The sequence below is a fragment of the Pollicipes pollicipes genome, unplaced genomic scaffold, assembly GCF_011947565.3.
Source record: "Pollicipes pollicipes isolate AB1234 unplaced genomic scaffold, Ppol_2.1 Scaffold_6052;HRSCAF=7182_pilon_pilon_pilon, whole genome shotgun sequence".
Classification (NCBI taxonomy): domain Eukaryota; kingdom Metazoa; phylum Arthropoda; class Thecostraca; order Pollicipedomorpha; family Pollicipedidae; genus Pollicipes; species Pollicipes pollicipes.
In genome coordinates this window covers 23,066,937-23,089,410 of record NW_023596805.1, presented here as the reverse complement: position 1 = coordinate 23,089,410, position 22,474 = coordinate 23,066,937, and the positions used below count along the sequence as shown (strand labels likewise).

Sequence of the window (22,474 nt, the reverse complement as noted above, 5' to 3'; positions counted from 1 at the left end):
GACGTATGTGGTGGATAACCCCGTTTCCTGGCGGACGTATGTGGCGGAATATCCCCAGGTAGCGGTGCATGGACATGCCAAGAGGCATTGAAATTTTCTAGCGATAACACAACCACATTGCACTGAGACCTGGAACTGGTCACGTTGTCATCGGTAATCTGTCCCGTAGTCACTGACTTTACGCGACAAAACCCTTCCGAACTCGTAACGTCTATCACTTAGCTCAGAGAGCGGGTCCAATTCATGCGGCAGAGGAACGAATGCAGCTCCTATGGTAGGCGCGCCATATTTGAACTGCAGGCGGAGGCCTGCGCGTCATATTTCAAACCAGTCGCGTAGAGCACCAAACATGCACGGCGGAACAGCAATGCCTCTCAGACGTACCCACTCAATCAGCATTCGCTCCGCGGGGCGTTGGCGGCGGGTCGTCATTTGTATGCAGGGATCTCGCTCTTCTCAGTCACCTTTTCAGTGACCCAGATCGAAAGTGACTCATGGCAACAGCCGTATGCGACGTTAGCTTCGCGACGCAAAAGGGCAACATGATTTGTAGTATGGGTTTGTCGGTTTCGTTAGCCTGCCATGTAGGCGACATTGTAACGCTTCAGCGTATTTAGTGTTACATTGTAACATGCTATGTGTTACATTGTAGGATGTTATGTCGTATGACACCACGCTACAGTGTTGCTTTGTGTTGTCACGAATAACGCTGCAATGTTGTAAGATAGGTTACATTTAGCAGTGCAATGCATTAAACGTCGAACAATCCCATTGTCACTTCCACCAACTCGATGCACCCTGGTCAATTGCCCAACCGGGCAGTTGTTATTGGTATATTTGTCCTGCAACCCACTGACCAACAATTGATTCCCTCTGGTGTGGATTTCTGGCGTGAATATTGGAGTAGAATATCTTCCCAGGGACTGTGCTGATCAGTTTACTTTTTAATTTGCCCTGCATTGCGTTTTACTCAACGTGACGTATCCCTTGATCTTTGATGAGTTTAGCTTGGAATAACTTTTGGGTGGTTTAGCATCACATGAGCAGCGATGAAGCTCAGTAAACAAAACTATGGAGGGGAGAAGGGGAGCAAACCACATAGCTGTAACGCAGAGAGGCGCACCGGGGATTTCGCCTGGCTCCCCTCTCGAATGCTCGGTTCACTGGGATTTCCTTTGGGGGGGGGGGGGGGGCAAAGACTGCAATCAAATGAGGGCAATGACCTCCTCAGAGAGAGGAGAGAAGTTTGCACTTCATTTCTCGCTGGATTTCAGTGCAACCGGCTGGCTTCACGGGTCTGACGTAATCCACATCTAACCCGGTCGGCGGGCCGATGCTCCCCTCAATTGCCAGCGCTTCCGGAGAGCGCCACGCAAACTTCAGAGCCCTCTGGCCTACAACGGCAGTTGATTTCTTACAGCCATCTTCCGAACTATCCCAGGCTGAGCTGTGTTATCATCAGCGCTGCTCGCTTCTATGCGAGTGTGATCAAGCGGAACTCAATGCCGGGCGATGGCTGCTTTTCAGCTGACGCCATCGGCGCTTCACAGCGACATCTACTTCCGCTCCGCGCCAGCTAGATGCCGTCGACAGCGCGTCGGGGTACAAAAGGCACGTCAACTGACATCACTGAAAAAGGGCAAGGATGCTCTTCGGAGATGACTTCGCCACCCTCAGACCCGCGACGAACCAACTTTGCCACTAAGAGGAACGGAGTGCCTCTCATACCCTCTCTCCCGCCCCCGCCCGCCGCCAGTTTCGAGTGCCAATCAAACGACGCACCGGAAGTCAGACCCTTCCACCGGAAGCAGATCAATGACGCGCCGTTGGAGTCTAGCAGCTTTTGATGACCGGCTGGCGGCAATGCGCCCTGCGGATCTCAGCGTCTTTCGCGATATCTGACGCCGGCAGTGGTCTTCACCTTTCACGGCATCTGACGTCGGCAGCGGTCTTCACCGTTCGTGACACGTGACGTCGGCAGTGGTCTTGATACCTCAAGAGTTGTTGATACCTCATTAAAAAATGTTTGGAGATCTTCCAGGGACGTAGTTGCCTGTCCAGTTGTTTGTTGGGCTCCAGTCTCCCCCCTACCCAGCTTTGAGAACGAAGTTTGCCAAGTTTGGGGAAAAACCTGTTTATTAGCGAATTTGCGGTATGTTTTTCATTTTTTTCGCGGCTTAGCCCCCCCCCCCCCCCGCTCCCCACCCTCTTCGCGAAGCTACGCCCCTGGGGTCACCACTAGCCTCCTGTCGTTGTGTCCATCCCATCACTCCTGTACTCACCCCGTCACATACCACGGGCGTGGGTAGGTCAATGCACATCCACCTGTTGTTAATTTAATGCACATCCACCACTTGTTAATTTTAACGTTAGCCTTACGCTGACGCGTGAGGAGAACTGGATCTTTGCTGGAGCTCGGCCCAGCTGTTCTCGGTGACATTTCATATTTCTAAGTAATTCCAGGTATCATTTCTGAGAAATCCAGATAAAATTTAAGCCTGAAGACCGCTGGACCGCTTCTGTCACGATCTGAGATATTCCCTGCAGGGAAAAGCGTGCACAGCACGCGCCAATGAGGCACAGAGCGTCAAATTCAGTTGATGCCAGTGCAGTCATCGATAACAATGACGACGTTCATGTATTCACTCGCGACTCCGTCTTTCACGGATTCGTGCACATCTGCTATAAAAACAACAGATATGACCGTGCATTTTTGTCATGGGCGTGTCTGGCCTCGATCACAGATCAGCACGTTAAGTTGGCTTATCTCATATCTACTTAAATATGATGTTCCAGTCTCCACGCAGTTTTGAATGAAATGGTGGGAATTGGAAGCTCTTAGTGAAGGCTTTAGTGATGTACTCAACACGTAACACTATTATCCACAGGTTGGCGTAAATTCACGCGTGGAAGCTATTTTTGTAAGCTTTATCAAGTTAAGTTAACTTAATAGGGTGGCCGAATGAGCGCAGCAGTCGGCGCGCCCGAAAACACCAATAAACAACAAAAGCAAAGAAATTGGTACTGTGACCCGAATATCGTGCACTGACTGTCCAAGTAGTAGTTCGGTGTTCCTGGTCTTTACGTCATTGCGGTCATCAAATGACTTCATTGCTTTCAGTTGAGTCCATTCGCACCATACGTCGTAGTGCTTGGGCGTCTACATCAGCTGCAGAACCTGAGTCACGGTCGGAAAGTTTTGGGGCCCGTTTTTTTCTCTATGTGAATACATGAATAGAAGAAATGGTAGTGAATTTTGACAAATTCAAGAACGTCAGGTGTTCTTCATACTTGTGCAACATCTTTTCAAACATTATGAGGGCATGCTCATTATCTGAACCCTTTGGGACAGTAGGCCATTCCCGTGCTTACAGTATATATAGGTGAGCGGCATGTCAACATTCTTCATGATCTGGTATAGTGTGCCGCGCGTCTGAGGGATGATCTGGTATAATGTGCCGCGCGTCTGAGTCAGTTATCCTGCACCATATCCTAGACCTGAACTCATCCATGACAGCTAACCACGCTAACAAATGACGGTCTCACTGGTACAGCTGCAAGCTACGAAGAACAAATCCCGTCTATCCGGCACATATCAAGCGCCGAGTTATCCATAGTTCGCTGCTACTAAGGCCATGCGTCTTCCGCGTGCGTCACGACCAGGCAGCCGGGCATACAGGTCGCAATAATAATTTCTGCATGGATTTTTGTGATTGCATTCGTCCTCTGTGGCTGCGCCATTGGCTTTGGACATCGTGCTGCTGTTTCCTGTTCATGTCCACGCTAACGAGCTCAAACTACGGATATCTCGGGTTTCATAACGTCCAGTCTCCGCGGCCAGCGCTGTTGCGTCATTAGCATTGCAAAACAGGGCTAATGATCCCTTGAAACATGATACATTTTGTAAGGCTGCCGTTTCCACATTTGGTTTCACTTTTGCGGCAACAACTTAACTGCTGTCTGTTAAGTATTCTTGAGTGGTGGGTGGAATGATCATTAGATAACAAGACGAGGTCATTTTCCTGTGATATATGATAACGCTTTAAACAAAGATGATCAAAGCATAGCAAAGGAGCTTTTTGATTACAACGACATAGCCTGACTATGGTGTGAACCAAAAGCTTACGACATTTGTGTTGGTCAGTTCGTACAAACTTCATCATACATGGTAGGTTAATCTTCTCTTTAAATAGCTGATTATATATATATATATATATATATATATATATATATAATAGCTTCCCGCAGTTGTGTACGCCACCACGTTTTATACAGGCCAACATGTCTGTGCATTATTCCAAGATGCTCCGCGATGTAAAACGATTCAATTTATTTGAGAGCGAAGTGGGTCTCGCGCACTCAGAAGTTGTTATTTGTGCAATGGTTCATCGTAAATCCAGGTAACTGTTCCGCATAAAAATGATGTATGACGCAATCAGTCGATGATACCACAACAGTCAGAATTTCACGTTGGCCAAATTAGTATTTAAGAAGTCTACGCTGTTGTAAATGAACATGGTTTCGTGAAAATACATCCTAAAGCTGGCGGACTCGATTCGCGTGTTCAAGCCGGAGTCACATTCTGCTAAATCATCGCACCATGCATCGAAGAAATGCCAAAAGCATCATTTCCTTGCATTAGCACCATGCAAATCTTATTTTTTGGCAATTTTTTTCAGTGCGCGCCAGACATCACCTCATGCGCTCCGCAAGGCGTGACGTCATATGTTGGCACCGCAGAAGCGATGGCGACCCAGAGCGTCGTTTGAAAGGCTGGAGGCTAGGCTCCTTTGCAAACACTTCTTGCTGCAAGCGTCGCGCGATGGCGAGGATTGGCGCGATGGCGGGATTGGCGGCGCGATGATGGCGATGGCGCGATGGCGAGGATTGGCGGCAAGACGATCGCGGGGTAAGGAATATGCTTCGTCACGCTGGGCCAGTCTGACGTTTGCTGTGTTAACGTGGAGCCGCACGTAGCCGACAAGAAGGGCAAACAGGGCTGCCACCTCACCTTCCATACCGTTTGATATCTCCTATCACATACGGGGCATACCACCTCATATCCCACACCGTCTCGGTGCCGGCGCTATGGTGCCGTGATCCGCCATTCAGACCAAGTGCAGGTCATTATTTTCAGGATCGCTCGGCTTGTGGTAAAGACGATATCTGCCTGCGACTTGTCCTCCTCAGATTCGACGCTATCGGCGCGATATTTCACCAACTAATCAGCCCAAGCCTATCCCTGTCTAGGTCCTTGCAGCCTGGATACATTTCGCGCCTATCCCTGGAGACATTTCGCGTCTTCAGGTTGGGGGGGGGGGGGAGGAAATGGCGTACCAAGCCATCCTCTAACTGTCCGATATCCATTGTCGCGATGAGTTATGATATCGTAGAGTGGTCGTCCAGTTTGCTTCCAAATAATAAGGCAATCCGCGCATGAACAACAAGCAGCGAAGAAGCAACGACGCATTTCTTTACTAATTGACACTGGTGGATCTAACCGTGTGAACTTTAAGCTATGTTTATTTTTGGAACCATAAGCAGAGTTTCAGGCTTTCCTAGTGGACATAAAGCCAGACATCATCATCAGACTTCAAGCGTCGGCAATTTGTAATTGCGCGTTGGTGATGCGAACAGACCGCGGACGTTTTTCGGAGACACGGCTTAACCCGTGGGCTCAACATTGGTCTGGGCTCTCTGTGATGCCAAATGCTTGAATGTGGGGGCAAAACACGTGGCAGACATGTGGAAAGTTTCTGTCATTCGGGAAAGTTTGGTGCCGCAGGGTAAATGCCAAGAGAAAGCACCTTTTGCACACTAACTTCCTTTTGAAACCAGGGTAGCCTGAAATTAGTTGCTGTTGTCTAACCTAACTTTAAATTACTAATCCATAAATCGGGTTACAGAACTTGCAATCACAGTAATGCTGCCAATCCCTGCAAACAACAAGACTATTCGTTTGGGCAAAGCTTTGCCCATATGTACTCTCATAGATAACCTGTCGGGAAGAAAATAATTCGCAAGTGAACGAGGAACGCAAAGTTGTAGTTGCGGATGTGATCGTGCTTTCGAACAGGAAATCTCACCGCAGAAAGGTCATCAAAGTAATTGAAAACCAATTCTGCGAAATGTGTGTGGCGCAAGGACTCGGGAACCGGGGGAGGGGGGAAGCCAGTGGAGACAGCTCCCCTCCCCCCGGTCAACTTGGAGGACCTGTGGAGGGCTCATTCTGTCATGTTAAGGGCCTATTCTTTACTGTAAAGGGATTATGTAAGCTTGTAAATGTGCGTTCTGGCCTGCCGATGGCTCACTCTGGTCTATCAAGGATTCATTCTGACCAAAAGAAGGCAATAATACGTCTGTAAAGGCCTATTATGACCTGCAGAAGACCCATTATAATTTGTAGAACGCCCATTATTGACTGGAAGGCCAAGTCCTGCCCGAAAGAGTCCATTCTAATCTGCAAGTGGCTCATTATTGTCAGTGGAGGAACCACTCTGGCCTGTAGAGGGCCTGTTCTGGCCGTGGACGGCCTAGGCATGGGGCCTGGCCTAGGACGCATTCTGACCTATAGAGGATCCACCATTGCCAGTAAGGATCCAGTATTAACTGCAGAGAGCCAATTTTGATCTTTAGAGAGTCGAAATGGGTCCTCGTAGTCCCATTGGGTCAAACTCCACAGGGTTTGACCGTTGCGGCCTGCAGAGGGCCCTTTCTGATCTGTAGAAGGCCTATTACCGGCTGTGAACGGTGAATTTTACATTAATAGGGGCCTATTCGGGCTTTCAGAGTGTGCATTCTGTAGAAGAGCCATTATTGGCTATAAAGGACCGTTCTAGCTTGTAGAGGGGCAGAACTAGCCCATAGAGGGCTCATTTTGGCCTGTAGGAGGCCCATCCTTCTGGCCTGTGAAGGGCACATTATCGACTAAGCAGAACCCATTTAGGCTCGTAGAGCGCCCCATTCCGGACAGCAAAAAGGCCATTCTGACCCAGTGAGAGCCCATTCTGACCCGTAGACGTCCCATTTTGACCTGTTGTGCCAAGTGAGTCCTTCTGACGCGTAGAAGGCCCATGTCTGACTGGGGTGTCGAGGGCTTATTGTGTCCTGCAGAGAGCCTATTCTTATCCCTATTGGGGCCATCCCGACCTGTGGAGAGCCCATTATTGGCTGTAGAGGGCTTATTCTGAATTGAAGAGGGCACATTATAGCTTGAAGTGTTCCCATTCTGAAGTGTATTATTGCCATTCCGAAATGTAGAATTCTTACCTTTAGAGGGTAAATGGGTTATTGACCGTGAAAGCCCCATTTTGGCATGTACAGGGCGGATTATGGCCTGTAACGGACCTCTTTTCACCTGCATAGGGCCCATTCTGGCTTAGAAGAGGTCCACCATCTAGTCTTAGGTGGCCCGCTGTGACAATTTGGAGCCCCACGCCCCCAGCCTGAGCATTGCTTCCGCGCCCCGAATGGGACGCACCGGCCGAGTCAAAGTAGTTTGCCTTTGCCGACATATTACGTCATGCCTGCAGAAGTGAACCAGCTGAGTGTGTTCAATGTCTTCATTTTACTAAAATTTTACTCACTCGTATGGCATATAGAGTACATTTAAAGTTTCCCTCCAAATTTGCACCATTGGCTTCCGCACAATAAAGTTGGCCTGTTTGACGCTCGAATGGGTGGTTTTAACTTGCATGCATCAGTTTTATGTCTTAAGATAGGGGGCAAGTGTTTAATTCACAGTGCATGATCATGTTTGACTGAATTTTTCGTCTTTAAGTATATTTTATCTGCGTAAGACGATCGATTACCATTTGCTGAAAGTGTTGTATGGCCTCATATGAGACGTGACTGGTAACTACAAAGCCGACAGGGGTTGGTTTCTGCGCCTTACAATTGCGAAAACAAATCCGTTGCAACTGAATGCAACTCCACCACTTGGAACACACGCATGGCAACTGCAGGATGAACTTTCACTATGGTTCGGCTTTTAGGTAGTGTCGATTCATGACGCTACACCTGCCGCCAGGGAGCAGCAGCAATGTATTACAGATGGCGCGCCTGCCCATCACTCTGGGTCGTTTTGCGGGTAGGTGGTGCTATATGTGCCAGACTCGGTATATGGTGCCCACAAGACAAACCACAGTGATGGTGCTGCACGTCATCTGGGATGCGTTACTACTGTTCCCTTGCGGCTGGTGTGGCGGCGTCCCACAATCACTCGTCCTTTGTTTTAAGATAAGGTGTGATGTTGGTGTATTGTTCGCCAGTGCATGAAAAATGAAAATCAACCCCCTGGGCTTGTTAAGATGTGACGAACTGATTTGGGTTAGAAAAACAAACCTATTTAGTTCAGGATAAGCCAGACCTCCCGTTTTCATGCTTTTGCGGAGCGCTTTCTTGGCTACTCTTGGAGCCCACGCTACCAAAGTAAACTTGGTTTACATGACATGATGACGCTGAAAGGTTGCCTCAAAATTTGCATGTCTGACATCGACTGATAACATAACGTAACGAGGACAGTTATTTCATCTGTTTTCTGCAACATCTTAAGCTCGATTATAATCCGCGATAACTATAGTTGGATACCGATCAGAGGTATATGCAGTTTTTACTTATGAGGAACATGCTGATGGCCTGAAAAATGGCCTAAACTGCATGATGACCTAGAACAGACCGAGGTGAAACCGTTTTTTTACAGTTAGTTACATTCCGCTACGCAAGAGACATCTCCAGCTGATTAAGTCGTCTCCAAAAGTAAATGATTTGAAGATGCTGTAGACCGAGTCGCTTTCGACTGTGTTGGACACATTTTTAAACTACGATTCCATTCAAGCCTCGCCGCGTCTGTCGTAATGGATAATATCCGCTCATTGTTATCGCGTTTGGCCCAATGCAGCAATCCCGAACTGTGTCATAGCGAACGAGCTTTTCATAGAGTTGCCCAGGCGCTCTTGTATGTACAAAATCCGCAGTCTGTGCCAAGGACCGTGGCTGGGGACGACAAGCCCGTCGCCTTCGTTAGCCATCTTGCTTTTTGTGACGAACTGTCTCGCTGGCTTTATTACACGGCTGTCCCTTGGCACGCGATATAGCACATACAATGGCGCGAGGCAATGGCTGACGAAAAACAATAATAAAAAGCGACCATTCCTTGACGCTCGCTCTAACAACACAAATCGTGTTGTTCGTTTGACTGTAAGTGAGTTTTTTTACCACTCTAAACTTTTTTTCGTTCCTTCCATGTATCTTAAGCAGTGATTGTGTCATGATATAATCTTGGACATCGAACTTGAAACAAGTGTTTTCGCTTCCATTTTTAAGGTTTTGTAAAATCACAAAACGGGGTCTCGCAACCCACCTGCCTACCACAACAGTGCTTGGATCGATTTGCATGAGGGACCAGAGATCAAACATATTTCATCCAAACATTTGTATTTAAGCCACACAGTAAACATACCCAACGGTCGCCACACAGCAGACACACCGAAGGCCTGGAGCAAGTAGTGCGTTTCCAGAAGGCCCCCTAGGGCCATCATTTTAATGGAACTGAGTTAACGCTTTAGATAAGCGTAGGCATGGTTTGAGTGCCTTCTGATATCCCTAATCAGCGTGCACCATTCCTAAATGTATATTGGACGCACCTTCATTTGTACTTATTAATGTTTAGATACAAGTGCAAATGTCAGTAAATGAATATATTTACATACATTTACAGATATGATATTTTATTGATGATAATAATCATGATTCAATTGGTGCTTAATACTATTTCATCACGAATACAACAAATACATATATGTAGAATGAGCTATAAATAAGGTAGAGCGTCTCGAGTGTCAGGTCCGTAACACATCTTTAATCTCTTGCAAGACATGACCATTATCAGAATGCCTTTGAGCGAGGTGAGGTGAGCCCTTTGAGCACAAACGAGGACGTACTCGAAGTGTGGGAGTGAGCACAACAATTGTACTTTAATAAAGGTAGAAATCTCGCGACAGATTGTCCGACGACGTCACGACCGTCACGATGACGTCATGACTGTCACTACGACGTCGCAGGCATCACGAGTACGTCACGACCGTCAAAATGACGTCACGACCATTACGATGAGAGGACCCAGCCGTCACGCCCCGATGGTGGAGTGCAGCGCGTGCATTCAGATCTGTGTGCATCATGGGTGAGCCCCTTTGGCGACTTGGTTTGTTGACTCGTCAAAATGTGTTCTTGTTGGTGACGTGGGCCATAAAAATGTCATTCTTCCATATCGTAACAGGCGTAGTGTGGAAATTTAAAAACATTGGTCCGAACCATCTTTTGACTGTGGATTTCGTGGACCAGTGCCCACCTAAGCAGTAATTGTCATGCGGCACCAACCCCGCCATGCGGTTGTCATATTCCAGGTCAAAGGCAGAATTTGGCTGTGAAAGTTGATGTGCCGCAATTCTCGCCACGATCTCTCCCGCGTTCCCATTAAGAACTTTTCCCACATAGATTTTTGGACAACACGATTCTTTTACTTGCTAACCGTTCAATCAAAACTCCTCCACGGATCCCAATCATGCATACAGAAATGCAAAAAACAGAGGCTATCACAAGCCCAGGTAGCACTAACAACTCGCACTCCAGTAACGAATCGTGAAAAACTATCAAGGCGATAAACACCGAAACTACCATGTAACCAACGTTTGTAACAACTGCGCCACCGGCCGATGGACTTCAACATTTGACCTGCCACCTGTCGGGGAAATTCTCGGAAAGTTTTAGCATGTACCATTGCCTCTCATAACCATCATCACAATGTCCGGCCTCTTCAGCTCTTTTCTTCATTAAGACATGTGATGACCTTCATGTGATGGTAATGGCCTTCACTGGTATTCTCCACGATGAGCACAACATAATATTATGTTGGGCGGGCTCGATTTAATCTCTAGTATACCAAAGGCGTTAAACCAAAATAGGGTATATTAATCACGGGAGTATGTAGGCATTAAGTCATCCAAATTTCCTACATCACTAGACCATGTTCGGTAAGAGTACATGGCGGCTATAATCCCCAGGGGACGTAGCAATCGTCGGTGACAGCAACGGCCACTAAAGATGTGCCAACATCGTAGATAGCGATGTTGACAAGAACACGCTGACGTGTATATCAACGATAGCGGCGGGTAGAAGAACCATAGTCGGAGTCGAAGGGAACGGAGGGAGAGGAGCCAGCTACGTCGTGAATATCAACGAGAGCTGAGGGTAGAAGGACCGGAGTGGCAGTCAAAGGGAGCGGAGGGAAAGGAGCCAGCTACGTCGTGAATATCAACGAGAGCTGACTTACCTTTCCCGGCGCCGCCCGGACCACCACTGACCCACCGCCGACCCCAACCCCGGGTGTGACCTATTCCCCGGCCTGTGATTGGCCGGGTCACGTGACCATGTAGCTTCGAGAAGAGACGCGAAAATAGAGGGTCTCCTTACAAGAGAAAGGCCGCCGCTCTTGGGATTCGAACCCAACGCAAAATGCGTACTTTCTCACAACGCAGGCGCGCTAAGCCAACGTGCCACCAGGGTGACGACCGCGCGGGCTGGGCAGAGGGGAACCAATCACATACACAACAATAAAAAGAGTATTTTCTGAAATAATCGAACATAAGATATGAGATCATGGTTAGATCGGTGCAATACGACACAATTCTTGAACTGTAAGCGATTCTAAACGAATGTAAACAAATACACAGTCACACTAACCAACTCTAACTCGCCAACTAATGTCACAAGCACTAGCATATTAACATCATTAACACAGAACAAAACAAATCCTATATAATGTCTAATAATTTGCCGACGCCTGTGATACACTGCGTTTGCAACATCTCGTCTGTGCATGCATCAGAACAGCTGCCGGTGGCCCCAATTTCTTTGGAGCCTCTAAAACATATCCTGTCTTTCCCTTTTCACGAATGCCTTTGAGTTTGCCGGACACCTGTGAAGGCTTCCAGGCAGGCATTCGTACACCGGCTGTTAATCCCCACTTTTTGCATGCCACTGACGGATTCCGAGTCGTGCCCGCCTTCCATGAGGAGCTTTAAATTCTCTGAAGATGTTATCAGTGTAAGGGGTGCCTAGCCCTCCGGGATTCATTCACGAAGCTGTTGTGAGACTTTGATTTTCTTGTGGCCCGCCGACTGCCCGGGGTTTGTTTGAGCTTTTAATAATGATTTGGGTGTTTTACGGCACGACGAACCAAACGGAAACGAGCAACTCTAATGTTTCTTTGACCTCTTGACTGTATAGGCGTTTACATAGCCACTTGGAAACTTTCAAAGACATCTGAGTACTTGGATCCATAATTTCAGTTTCGCAATTGTAGCGTCCATTGCACGCAAGTCAATGAACTGAAGAAATCTGTGCTGAAAGCGATGTAATCATGCCCCCGCGTTAGGAGTTAAAAGTTTTTGCGAGGCCCAAGTCAGCTGTTGATGGTAAGTTCCACGAACGGGTTTTGTGTCAGGCGGATTGATGACCCCTGTTTGTGCTATTTGTGGCGGATAGTATATCTGCACATCAATTAGGCGTGCACAACTTGTGCAAATGCCGACAGTGTGTCACGCAAGTCAGCAAGCATCGCAAGCTATCAACGATTACGTTTCAAACAGCGAATCCGGTGGAGGAGTCTGTTACTGATTGCTGATCCGGGCGAACAAGCTACCACGCGCGGACGTGGCTGATGCACTTACAGCCGGGGAACCACATGTATTGACTCATATGAATTGTCATGTATTGCCATTGTTAACCATATATTGCCCGTCCCGAACGCTCCGTTGGTTATAGCGCCTGCCTTTCAATCTACCCATCCGTGGCGCGGTGGATTCGAGTCACTTTGGCACTCGCTGTTTGCCCTTGACAGGCACGGACCGCGGCCGGCGCCAGCGGTCGCGCTAAAGGTCAGGTGACGTCAGATGGCAGGATGGACTGGGCGAGTTTGTGGCAAGTCAAACTTCCGCCACTGAATTCTGCCATTCACATGGAATTGCACGACCAGATGGAGGGGGTCAGGGCTCACAAAACAAGCACTACTTAGCGTTAGCTCTGATATCAGATCCATCAATTGAAAGGGTCGGGTTAAGTCTTCGATAAAATAGTTGTGGCCCACAAGCGATGCTTCAATGCATTATGTTGTGACAATGATCACAATGGAGCTGGATACCTGGACACCGAATACCTGACGTTGTCACGACGGAGCTGGACACCTGGACACCAGCACCCTATGCTGTCACAGTGGACATGGACGCCTTTTGCAACCCGCACATATAGGTTATTACGTGACGTCATACCCACGTGACATCTGATGCAACGGACTTAAAATGGCCCACCCCGGGATTAAAACACAACCCATGAATCATTTCCGAGTCGAAATATTGATTTTAAGCCCCACTGGGTTATTCGCTAACATCAGTTACGCACAGAAATAGAACGGAGCATCACGAGTTATTTTATGTTGGCGGAGAATGCCAATATTCGATGCAAGATTTGCTGACAATGTCCGACCAATAACTGCCAGCACCGATGTTAACAGTTTTGTTAATAAAAAACCAAGCGAAGGTGTATCTACTGTTACGGCCAAGCAAGTGTCGGGTAAGAACACGAAAATAGTGTGGATAATTGTGTTATAATTGTTGTGTGGATTGTAGATTGTGTTGTGGATACAATTGATAATTGTAGTGTGGATTGACATATTATTTGTATCACTCCCATAAGCCTTGGACTTGCAAATGCAATATGTACCGTAAAAGTGGCCAATCTAGCGCTACAATGCGGCGGAAGTGAACGTGATATTTTAGCGAACAGCAAAGCAAAGTTTGGCCAATATGAAACGTATCCGTTGTTCAGAATCTCACTTGATGCCCTTATTCAGGTGGCGTCAATTCGAACCTGAAATTTTGATCTGCCCCCCCCCCCATCCATCGGTGTCAATGGAGATAGGCATCCAACAAAATATACGAGGCCTCATGATGACTTAGTGCTGTACTAGATTTCCCGGCCGGAATAGCAAGTGGCTGCACCGCTTAAATCACGGCAAATTGCTCCCGAATTGAGCGTAGGTTTGGGAAATATGCAGCTAACATAGCAGCCCGACAAGATTGAGAGCAGCCGGAGTCACTCAGAAAGTACTGAAAAAAAATGATCGGGATGTGCTAGCTTGGCTGACAGCAATACCAATATGAAGAGCAGCCGTCAGGCTCTCTGCATATTGCAATACCTAGATCACGAATTTAACCTACCTCCTCCAGTTCAATGACTTATGTGAAATGCATTGTCCTGACAGTTGCACGTGAGATCATCGTGATTAGAGTGTCTCATAAACTGTATCATGAGAGTCATAAGCTGCATAAATTTTCCAGCAATGTGTGAAATATCGAAGCATTTTGTTGAATCCCTTGGCCGCTCGTCAAGCTGTCAGATCGGGCTCAAAATGATGCAAGTTTTTAAGGGAATTTGCGAGGAACATTATGCACACAGATAAGACAGCAGTGATAGCCTTATTCATCGGTAAAAAAAACAGGAGAATGAGGGTACAGGTGCGTCAACATTTCGGCAACATGCATTTATCGAAACGAATAACAGAAGTGCATTTATTCATTCATTGAAATACACTTCTGCGGTTCGTTTCGACGAAGGCATGTTGCCGAAATATCAACGCATCTATACCTCTTTTCTCTTTGTTTTTCGTTGAGGAATAGCGCTATTACTTTTGTCTTAAGCCGCCACGTCCAATGCCTAAGCTCCGTCATGTTTTGTCATTTGTTCTGGCCGTTAGTTTTGGCCTTCGCAGGCCCGTCTAAAGCGTTTCCTGATGTGACGGCACATGACTTATTGATTCCCGTGTTGGCACCACCTTTTAAATAAAAAGGCGCGAAACGACAAAAGTTCTTGCCAAGTGCGAGATTCGAGCCCATCGCGTGGACATGCACACGGTCGACAACGGAAGGCCGGCTGTGGTTCTCATGCTGCTGATGCACAAGGTCAGGCCGATGTTTGAGTGGTGACTGTAATAATACGGATATTTGCATCAAGGCTGGTTAACTTTAGGTTGCATATGTTGTTTGTGAACTGTCAGTTGTGCATCAGCAGCCATGCAGGAAAGGATGCTGAAAATTTAGGCACGATCACATTTCATGCCGGAGAGGTATTTTCAGGGAAAAAAAATTAAGGGGAAGCGTCGCATCGAGCCCCGCCCGTTATCTGTACGATGTTTAGGCGTGTCCCACACTTTGAACGTAAGTTAAAAACACTGTCTACTTTTTTAACAAATTTGAATAAGAAAATGAAATGTGAATTTTGATTTGAATACAGGACTTCAAATGCCAATTTCCCGTGCGATGCTCTCTTCCTAGCGCACCCGACCGCGGAGGTCTGTTACTAGCAGCCCGCCTTCGGAGCAAAGCCGGGCTCTCGTCAGTCGCCGAGATAAACGGATTGCGGGACGGAGCCGAGCATCCCACACAGCTGCAGGTGTCTCAGCGGCTGTGTGACGGCACCAGGTGGTGGGGTGAGGGGGGGGGGGGGGGCAGACGACTCAGCGGCGTCCCGCTTCACGAGGGCACCAAGGCTCATTGACTCATAGGCTCGATGCCGCATTTCTGGTCCGCGACTTTTGCCTGGTGTGTCACAGTACAGAAGGAAACGCTGGGGTAAGCGAGAGTTCCATCTTTCAGAACAATCTTCAGATCATCAGACCTTCAGATCACAGTCTCAGCAAAGGCGCGGCGACCCCGCAGGTTTCCGTCTGCTGGCTGCACCGGGTATTGTCTTGAAGCTGATGAGATTGGTTCAGCGACAGGCGTTATTGAAGGTCGAAAGAAAACTTGTCGGTGCTTGAAACATCGATGGTAAATCCTGTCCTCCTCTCCCGCCCACCTCCTTTCGGATCTCTGTGGGCCAGGTGAGAAGGGAATAAATGCAGACCTCTGTCAAAATTGATCATAGCATCAAAAGCATTGCCTGTCTAAAACTATACAGCAATGATAGCATGCCAATACGCATGAAAGGGTAAAACAAAATGCATATTGTCAACGATGTTGTTGCTATGCATGCTTAATTAAAGTTTGGGACAGTTACAGGACTTGTGGTGAAGTTTGATCGCGCTTCGTGGGACCCGTCTCGTCACATTATGCAGCCTCAGACGGCTTAACGATCCCACGGTAGATAAACTCTGACTCAACTGCTGGCATTGTAAACCGGACAGCCGCGGTGTAGGTGCAGTGTGTATATCGTGTTGGAGCATACCGGTGCAGTAGTATGTATGTATGCATATATATATATATATATATATATATATATATATATATATATATATATATATGTATATATATATGTATATATATATATGTATATATATATATATGCATATATATATATATATATAGTGTGTGTGTGTGTGTGTTTGTATGTGTGTGTGTGTGTGTGTGTGTGTGTGTGTGTGTGTGTGTGTGTGTGTGTGTGTGTGTGTGTGTGTGTGTGTGTGTGTGTGTGTGTGTGTGTGTGTGTGTGTGTGTGTGTGTGTGTGTGTGTGTGTGTGTGTGTGTGTGTGTGTGTGTGTGTGTGTGTGTGTGTGTGTGTGTGTGTGTGTGTGTGTGTGTGTGTGTGTGTGTGTGTGTGTGTGTGTGTGTGTGTGTGTGTGTGTGTGTGTGTGTGTGTGTGTGTGTGTGTGTGTGTGTGTGTGTGTGTGTGTGTGTGTGTGTGTGTGTGTGTATCGTGTTGGCCTATGTCGGCAAGCTCCTAAGGACATGCGGAGTCGTGCTGCACTGGCGCCGCATGATCAAAGCGCATGAGCATTTTCATTTGGAAGAGAGCTGAAATTAGGTGGTGACTACCCTTGGCAGACTACTCGTGTCGGAGCCAGGAATTTCGGTCAGATGTATATGGCACGTTAGTTATGACCATGACCGATGCGTATTGCCTGTTAGTTACTCTCGCATAGTTCGACAGTCGAGATGAGAGAGATGCGCGTGAGAATTATCGGACCGCTGGTTTGACCAAGCCACAGGTGCGCTGGCTGAACCACCCTGTTCCCAGCGCAAGCATTAGTGCCATGTGTACATCCATGCTGGCTAGGCAAACAATCCAAGATATATTTACCTTCGGCAGCCCTCGGGGAACGATTTGCAGCGTTGAGAAAAGCATCTTTTCTGTCACCAACGAAATTTGGGACCGTCCTAATTGTAACCTGAAGCGAAATCTTCCAGAAGCTGTTGCGATGTAGCTCTAAATGCAATAATCCACAAAACAAATAAAAATTTAGCACAATGCCGCATAACCATTAAACATTTTGTTTCGGGAAATCATTTACACACGATAATCATTTGCTGGCCATCAAACACTAAATGATGGCTGAGACTAAGCTTATCAAATGATCAAAAAAAGACATTCTTAACATAACCAGCCCAGAGGTGCGTAGCTTTTTATTCAGCTGAGTGCAGATGATTGTGCCCCCTAACCTTGGATGTAGTTTTCTTCTTTTATCATCATTCTTTAAGAGATGATGATTTCAGGATTATATATATATATATATATATATATATATATATATATGTGTAGATTGGCATATTTATATGTATGTTTATGTATCGACATATGTATATATATCTATTCATATATATATATATATTCATATATATATATATATATATATATATATATATATATATATATATATACATAAACACCCCAGATCTTACGTACCTTCCTTGGAGCAGGGGTGGAGTTTCTCAAAATTAGTTTTTACGGGCCGAACCCTAAAAAATGATGAAAAGTAAAAACCGAGAATATTAATAAAAAAGTGGTGAAAAATCATCACAAAAATACCGAGCTACACCACTGGCTAAGAGACACAATCTTACCCCACCTGAATTGGAAATTGCACTCCTCTGGGCCGGTTATGTTGAGATGCCTGCATTTGATAATTTTATTAAATTGGTCTTAATCATTGTTCGCTGTTTGATGGCCAGTAAATGATACTTTGGTGCTGCAAAGGAACTGCCAAAACGAAAATGCTTTAGGGCCACGCAGCATTGCATTTCATTTTTCATTGTTGTGATGTATCACATTACAAATCATACTGTAACGCTTCTGAAAAATCTGGCTTTGGGTGACGACCTAGACGGTTGCAAAATTGGTTGGTGAAAGAAATGGCCCTTTTTCATCTTTACTCACGAACGCCAGATGTGAACGACTCGACCATTATATTTGTCTTGGCCTTGATGGTCGCATTGGTTATGGAATGGCAGGATTTGAATGATGTTACCATGGTGTCATAAAGCCAAGGTGACCTGGAAATACTGCCCCCATTTTCGCGGGCGTGTATCTCAGAAACTAGAGAGATTTACGTCTTAAGAAGGGCAGGACTGTGAACTATACTGAAAAGTCGTCAAGATGGCTATGTCAGCTCAAAACCACTTATGAAGCTAGAATAATCCCTTGACTTGAGATCAGTTGGTGCAGCATGCTTCGCATTGTATTATCCCCGTGTTTATATTGACTTTGACGCAACAACCAGCAAGCAACATCGATTTGCGCATGATTATATTAATTGCGTGCGTCAGTAGGCGAGCCAAAATCACGAAATGTCCTTGCAATTGACATTGACCAGACGCATGATCCCAGAGACGCATTAGTCTAAGCGATTTCAAGTTCGTCCCGGTAAGAAGCATCGCCCGCGAATATCGAGAGCGCGCCCAGATAGCGACGGCCCCCAGCAGCCATGCTTCGCACGGTACACGGTCGCGTTTCCTGTCGCGCCGACAGCGGCCGTTCCCAGCGCCTGCCCGGCCTGATAGGGAAGCGCGCGCCTCAGTCCGTCCGTGACCACAACCCAACATGTTGCTGCTGTCGCTGCCGCTGCTGTGTGTCGCTCTGGCGGCCGCCTCGCCCAACATCGAGGCTTCCGTGAGCCGCCATCCCGCCGTACCGCCGGCGGTGCGCGTGCGTAGTTTCGTCGAGCGTCGGCAGCTAGAGCCGACTTGGCCCGCTCCGACGCCGTCGCCCTGGTTCAAGTGCCCGACCCAGTTCGGCCTGTACCCGGACCCGTACGACTGCAGCAGCTACTTCCAGTGCTCGTACGGCACGCCGTTTGAGGAGCACTGCCAGCCAGGCCTGCAGTATAACCCGATGGCCATGGCGTGCGACTTCCCGGGCAACATCAGCCCGCCCTGCGTGCCTAAGCCGTACCCCACCGACCCGCCCGCCGCCGTCGACGAGTAGCGGCGCAGACGGGCCGACCACGGTCGGCCGCCCACTCGCAGCCGCCGCCGAGCGATGTTCGGGAGCATGCTGTCGGCGCTTTCCCGCCCTTCAGCGCGTCCCCGTCGACGTCGACGCATCGGAGACGGTGTCGGAGGTGGCTGGTCGTCGGAGGTCGTCGCGTCGGTGGCGAACGGTGGTTGACGTTGTTGGGGGTGCCCGCGGGATGGGGAAGGGGAGGGGATGTTCAGGCCGCGCGGTATTGGCGATCTTCGTTTTCTGGAGGCTAGCGTGAAAAAAACGAGCCACCGTTGTGATTCACAGTTGTTTTCAAGGTGTCTTAAACTTGTTTTCCTGTCGGCTTTTGACGAAACCATGCGAATAATTTAATACAATTTTCGTTCGCAAATGGTTTTGTGCATTGCCGTTTTCAGTGTGGCGAAAGAATGTCTCCTGGTTCGCAACTGCATTGCCACCTGATACCCCTAGTGCCCGCACTGAAACAATGCAATTGTCCCCACGACGTTTTTATTCTAAGAGATGACGAGTAGGGGTAAGTTAAACTTACGGATAATGATATGCAGCCAGGAGTTCTTAAGCCACAAGCGCCAATATCGTCTGGTCGACAAAATTTCCAAACAAGCAAGTTGCAAGGTAAGAACAAGGGGCAACTAGAAGCACGTGAATAGAACTGATTGGGTGAGATCCCTTTGTCTTCGCTGCATTGCCCTTTTTACATCGCAGTTCGTTGCTTTCGTCTCGTTGCCTTCGGTTCGTATTCTGGCTCGCAAGGATGCATTTAATGCCTGTCTATACCTTTTTCATCGCGTCTAACACGCGTACAGCAACTCAGGGTATGCCCCATCATCTGACAAGGTCATCTTTTTTGCCTAGTGTATCATATGGCTTTTTAACAGCCATTGACGCCGCTCCTAGAACTTTTTTCCTTGCACGTGACCTCACTTGTGCCACAGTTTGGGCTCCTAGGTGATGACTTGCAGGTCAATTAAGGTAAAAAATGATCAAACTCCAGATTTGTGTTTTAAGTGCCCTAAAACCTAGATATTTGACCCAAGTAAAAGATCACTGGTGCTCATTTAAGATCAGTGACCTTGTTTGACATTTTGGAGGTCATGATGACCAAAATCATACAGGACTGCTTGAAGCTTTACATCTGAGTAAGCATCAGAGATAACGCTAGGCAGTATGTTCTTAAAAACTAAATGTTGACCTGGTTCATTTTATGTCAGTGACCAATCCTGACCTTTAAGAAGTCAATGAAAAGTGCTAAGAGCTGCCCCATACAGTAAGCTCTAGAGTTACGCAACAGGTCGGATTTGACCTACGTCTCATCCTGATACCTGACTCTAGGTCAATGTCATTTTTCGTTCAAATGTCATGTTGACTGAGAAACTATATCAGAAATGTATGGCTTCGTATAGCACCCCGTTGTTGCATCAGATTAAACGTTTCCCTAGAAACAAACTTCACTGATCCATGCCCTGATATTGCCCAACTGTAGGTCAGCGACGTTGCAAGGTGCCTATAATTTTGTTGTGGTAAATGACCTGTTATTGAATTATACACAGCTATGCAAAGTTTGACTCGCCTACGTCTCGCCGTTAGGAAACCATTCCGGAAAACCCGTTGGGGGGGGGGGGGGGGTAAGTTGATCCCCGAACTCGTGTCAATGCACAGTCAGTTCAGCAATCCAGAAACTATATCAGGTACATTTTGTCATCATGTATTTTTTAACCAGAAGCCAAAGCCAAGTTTTGATCACATGAAGGCAGGCATGGATCGAATGCCTTTCGAGTGGCAGTCATGGCAATCAAATGATGCCTAAGGGGGTAGACCAAGTGCGTTCTTCCACAACATTTCTATGGGGATTTGAGCTGAAATAAACATCTTGAAAATCATTCAGAGCAATTCATAGCCCTGCTCTTCTTAAGATCTCAACCGCTTTAGCCTCTGAGCTGCACGCCGCAAAGATGAGGAGACTATTTCAGGGGGATTATTCCAATGCCACCTTGACATTCATGACGTTATAATGGCGTCATTCAAATCCTGACATTACACAGGCCACGCGGTGATCAAGGCCAAGAAAAACATAATGGTTGAGTCGTTCATATCTGTCGTTTGTGAGCACCATTTCCGGATATAACATGGTCATCCACTGGTTCGCAATCAATGTTGTGCGAGGCACGATGACGTGATCAAACAATGGTGTATCGAGGAACGTATTAACTTCACAGAGAAATTGTTTTGTTTTGAATAGTATTTTTTGAAGAGTAAGTCAATAACGATAATTTTGCTTGTTCCAGCACATGTGATGCTCACCTTGATATCTTCAAACGTGGAACATTTCCTTAAAACCGTGCCCGGCCTGGGAAATTGATTTCGCCCTACGATTTTTTCGAGCACAGCTCAAAAACGATAGCTTGCAGGAGCTCGTAATTTTCCGCATCTGTTTATGTACTAATTTCACAGCCTGTGTGCGAATTTGAAGTTTTGACGTACCCGGATCAGTGGCCCCTCTCAGGTAAAAGAGGTAAGCTTTCACCACACCTAACTTTGTTATGAGTAATTTGGAATTGTTTAAACTCGGCATAGCAATAGAACATTATGTTGCGCGTAGTTTTTATGCCTCAGATTTCTTTCTATGTGGCTTTTGTGTTTTACATGAGGTGGAGGGTACTTGTTCACATGCACAGGCATCATATGACCCCAGGGAAGATGGCCTTCACCCAGGTCATGATCTACCTCTGTGGGTGCCATCTGCAAAAGACATACTGTGCTCAAAATAGGCAGTTTCACGAGGTAATTTTGGACGCAGAATTTGAATACTCCACTGAAAATATGATGTGATTTCATTCTAATGCATAATGAGGCTACAATAGGTCACGTGAGAACATGCAAGGTCAAATGAGGTCACCAAGATCAATGACCTATGTTGCCAGAAATGGACAGTCTAGATAAGAGTGTGACGCGTGCGACCACCTCTATGTCGTTTTTTGGAGCTGATGACATATCGCTTCATGTACCAACGTACCCCTTATCAGCTTCTTACAAATGCACTGCCAAGCGTCAAAGGGACTATGCATAATGTTGACAACAGCTGTGTGATTTTGAATATAGAAACATGTACAACGCACCATTTCTGATCACAGAAAAGCATTGTACTGGTCACATGGACCCGGGTAGCGCTTCAAGTGGATCATTAAACCGACCTAAGTTGACCTCA

At 47.0% G+C, this 22,474-nt stretch overlaps 2 protein-coding genes across 2 annotated transcripts in view; both read left to right on the top strand.

Moving 5' to 3' along the window:
• Positions 1-22,474, top strand: part of LOC119104893 (cadherin-23) — a gene marked incomplete in the record, with an annotated part of 112,011 nt that overhangs the window by 26,757 nt on the left and 62,780 nt on the right.
• Positions 18,865-19,604, top strand: LOC119104899 (uncharacterized). Its single transcript, XM_037228639.1, has one exon. The coding sequence runs from the start codon at positions 18,868-18,870 to the stop codon at positions 19,249-19,251; it is 384 nt and encodes a 127-aa protein (XP_037084534.1). The 5' UTR covers positions 18,865-18,867; the 3' UTR covers positions 19,252-19,604.